This window comes from Frankliniella occidentalis, unplaced genomic scaffold (genome assembly GCF_000697945.3).
Source record: "Frankliniella occidentalis isolate FOCC.00 unplaced genomic scaffold, Focc_3.1 Scaffold191, whole genome shotgun sequence".
In the NCBI taxonomy this organism is placed as follows: Eukaryota; Metazoa; Arthropoda; class Insecta; order Thysanoptera; family Thripidae; genus Frankliniella; species Frankliniella occidentalis.
In genome coordinates, this window is record NW_026267317.1 from 273,920 (window position 1) to 277,935 (window position 4,016).

At 43.7% G+C, this 4,016-nt stretch overlaps 1 protein-coding gene across 2 annotated transcripts in view; it reads left to right on the forward strand.

Annotated features, from left to right (window-relative positions):
• Positions 1 to 3,683, forward strand: part of LOC113213575 (uncharacterized) — a 42,325-nt gene extending 38,642 nt beyond the window's left edge. For both annotated transcript variants that reach the window (XM_026432682.2, XM_052272150.1), the window contains one exon: positions 3,108 to 3,683. In XM_026432682.2, coding sequence (XP_026288467.1) covers positions 3,108 to 3,542 — 435 coding nt within the window. In that variant the 3' untranslated portion in view covers positions 3,543 to 3,683. The remainder of the gene's footprint in view (positions 1 to 3,107) is intronic.
• The last annotated feature ends 333 nt before the right edge of the window (positions 3,684 to 4,016 follow it).

Sequence of the window (4,016 nt, forward strand, 5' to 3'; positions counted from 1 at the left end):
TCATAATACCCATAACCCATACTATTCATAATATCCATAATACCCATAATATTCATAATACTCATAATACCCATAATATATAATACTCCGTACACAGCTCAGGAGAGTGGGCGACCCCTCGTCCCTCCCTTTATTTTGCTTATATTGTACCGGATGCAGGCGTCCGGGTCCGGCCGGGTTGCATACCCGGACGGGGCCATAAGGCGCCGTGGTGGACGACGGTAGGCAAGCCCGCTTGGATGCGGTACAGTATAAGCAAAATGAAGGAAAGGGTCTGTGGACCAACCTGTATGCATCTTACTATTAATGGCGAGAGGTCAACACTCTAAATGTAAAGGAACTTTTTTCTGTACCTTAAACTAGCAACAAAATGTTTGTCCATAGCCGCAGACAAGAGATCTATGGACAAAAACGTGTCATTTTAAAGACAAATTGTGTCATTGGAAGGGACAAAATGTTCCTTGAACAAATTGTCCCCTCCTTGGAAACGAATTTGTTGCGAAAAAGGGGACGGATTTAAACGTCCACTCGCTGGGACAAATGTCTTGTCCACGAAACAGGAAATAAGTTTGTCCATGAGGATAGAACAAAATTGAAATTTGTCCTCTCTAACGAAACAATTTTGTAACTTGAAAATCTGTTCCCTCGTTATGGACAAAATTGTTCTTTTACATTTAGAGTGAACTTTGCACCTCAATTGCAGGGGATGGGTATGAGGTGGCGTCATTATTTCTTTTGGAAAATTGCAACAGTGGCTGTGACTATGGCCTGTCCAAAGGGCAGACGCTCATCTCGCTTCGGATGCTGAGATATGAGTGTCCAAAGTGTGCTAAAGCCATTACCGTACGTGTCCGTGCGTAACGCTCCTCGCGTCCGTGCGTAACGCTGGTTTTTCCCTTGTAGAGCGCGAACGGGTTAGAATATGGCGACCGTGCAAATGCTGCCTTGGAGAGACATCTCTAGGCTACCCGCCCCTGCTCTGTCTGTATTTTTAAGACCTCTCAATTCGCAGAGTTTAGGGCAGAACTAGGGCCATGTGCAAAACGACTTCCGTTTTTTGTCCGTGCGTAACGGCCTCTTCACTTGTTTATAAAATCTAAACGGATCATCGCAGAGCAACCGTACACATATCATCGGATACCTCTCCAAATGCACTTCAAAACAAGTTTTTCGTCGATGCGATTCGCTTCGATCTTCCCTTCCCAAACTTTGCTTACGAATGTCCGTGCGTAACGCCTAGAATTGCCCAGCCCGAAATAAAAAGAAAAAGAAAATGGGCACGAGTGCAGTCAGTATTTGAAGTAAGAATCAGATTTAGTACAGGCAGAACCTATGGTAATAAGCAGGCGTCGGAACGCAACAAAAACGCGAAAGGAAAAAGAACAAAAATAAATTTGCAATGTTTCAATGCGTTATTGCGTTATTGGAGCGTACTTCAAAGAAGGCTTGTAACGCTCTCCGTTACGCGTTACGTTACGACGCCCTGGGAGTCTCCTCAAAAACACTGGTACACTAAGTGTGCAACTGCTTCACACATGACAGTGTGCAACTGCAAGTCGATTACTTGTAAGTGTGGAACTCCTTAATAACTGTGCACTTGCAATAAATGTGTAAGTCCTCAGTTGAGCACTTCCTTTTATTTGACGATCACTGTGTACCTGTGTACCACTGAAAATCACTTCATGTAACATGATAAAAAGCTATTCGTTACGTTCGTGTGCATGTGTAACATCGCTTATACAATTTTTTTACGTAACAGTTTTATGCAAATTACTTGCGGTAACAGGTGTTACACAAAAACTTTGTATAACAAAATTATTTTTGTTGATTGTAACTATAGAGCTATGCGTCCCGAGCATAACGGGCAGTGTAACAGCTGTTACACTTTTTAGTTTATGCAACATTTGTTACGTATACCACTTTGTGTAACAACGGTAACGTAAAATTATGAATGTAACAACTGTTACACACGCACACATACTTGTTGTTACATGGAGTAACTTTTAGTGTACCCTAGTAGCTCAGAACTGTCGTACGAGTATCGGTGCGATATTTGAAATGAGAAAAAATATTCTATTGTTTAATACCTTTTTTCCTCGGAACGAAAATCTGTACCGGCGAGCTTTCGTAATGGAAGCGAAAACCCACTATGTGGATTCGACTAGGGATCGATAAAAATACACCAGAATGGTAGATAGTTTGAATTTAAAGGAACCAGCATTAATCGACTGACTGCCGAAAAGCCATTCGGATTTTCGTTATCGCCACAATGCTTACAAAGGGGCTTAGGCAAGTGTCAATTCCCGATTGTGCCCAAACTCGGTATAATTGCTTCTCATCTATGTATAGGTGACGAATTCCGACCAAATTTTTTCTTGTCATATGCCGGAACTCCCTACAATAGCGTATAATTTCGAAACATACAAATTTCTACTTTCTTACAAATATAAAGTTATTTTCTGACTAGAAATGAGCGGTTTTGGGCGGTGTCGATTTAATACCTCCTTCAGTCATTTGTAGCCTAAATTCAATATTTTTTCCAATGTTTGTCCTAATGTACCCTAGAAATTGGCAATCGGGAAAAAATTGTACCGGCAGTCGTCATCAACATGGATAGGAAACAAATATACCGAGTTTGGTCAAGATCGGGAATTTACACTTTCTTAAGTCCCCTTTGCCGACTGAAAGAAAATTACAGACGGCAGTTTTGTGTTACTAGGGTAGAAGTGCTTAACAGAGGAGTTGCACGACACTTGCAAGTGCACACCCAGCGAGTTAAACACTTGCAAGTGCACAACAACGGAGTTGCACACTTGCAAGTGCACAACAACGGAGTTGCACACTTGCAAGTATTAAACATGCATTTATTTGCACATTTATACAAGTATTAACCATTGCACACATTGTGAATCAGTGAAATGTGGTGACATAACCTTAATTTTTTGAGATTGTCTCATGATCAGGACGTTTTTTTTCCGAATAGCCTATGGGAGCTTCCCAAAGTTGTGCCTTTTACCTCAGAAAATCAGGCACTGATTTTCTTCCGTGTTGGGCAGTTTTATCAGTTTAATAGTAACTATATGACACTAATATTTTTCATGCTCCAGGTCGCACGTATGCGGCAACTCCGCAGGCTTGAGGTGTACTCAAACCATAAGGAGTTGCACGAGCTGTCTGGCCTGGAGTTTGCCTCGCCCGCTGACGGTGCCGATGGTCTGCGCTGGCTGCGCGTCGGCCTGTACCCGCTGAGAACCGCGCTGGCCCTGGCGAGCGCACACGCTGCATCTCTCGAAGAGCTGCACCTAGTGGCCGCGTCCAAGGACCCGTACGGCTGCACGGACCTGGCCGTGGAGCTGCGTCGCTGCGGGTTCCGCGCGCTCAGCCGCCTGGTGCTTGTCCGCCGCACCACCGACTACTTCTGCCGGCACGACGAGGAGGAGTGCGTCAAGCAGAAACGCAGCCTGTACTGTAACTTTTTACCGAACGCACGTGTCAGCGTGCAGTGCAGCGCATGTGACGCTGTCGACCCACCAGCGTTTTAGGCGTCGTCGCAATGTCGTAATTTGCTCAGCAAGAGATTGTGGTCATGGTTTTGCACTGTGTTAATACAGAGTCGTGTCTGTTTTGTTTTTTTTGTGTGTACTTCCTGCACCTTTCTGAGTAAAATGTGAAAAAAGTGTAAACATTTGAGAGGAAATCTCATTGGCTCTGTCATTCTTTGAAAGGGCGTTCCTCTCAAAATAATAAAATACGGGTTATCACTGGCTATACGGGGAATGAGACGTCACATTCGTTGTAATGTGATTCGTGCCATGTTCGTTGTAATATTGTGCCACATTCGTTCTAACCTGACTCGGCCAAGCTTGCCGCCATGTTGAGCATCAATTCAGGCTGCCTCACACTCTAAATGTAAAGGAACTCTTTTCTGTACCTTAAACTAGCAACAAAATGTTTGTCCATAGCCGCAGACAAGAGATCTATGGACAAAAACGTGTCATTTTAAAGACAAATTGTGT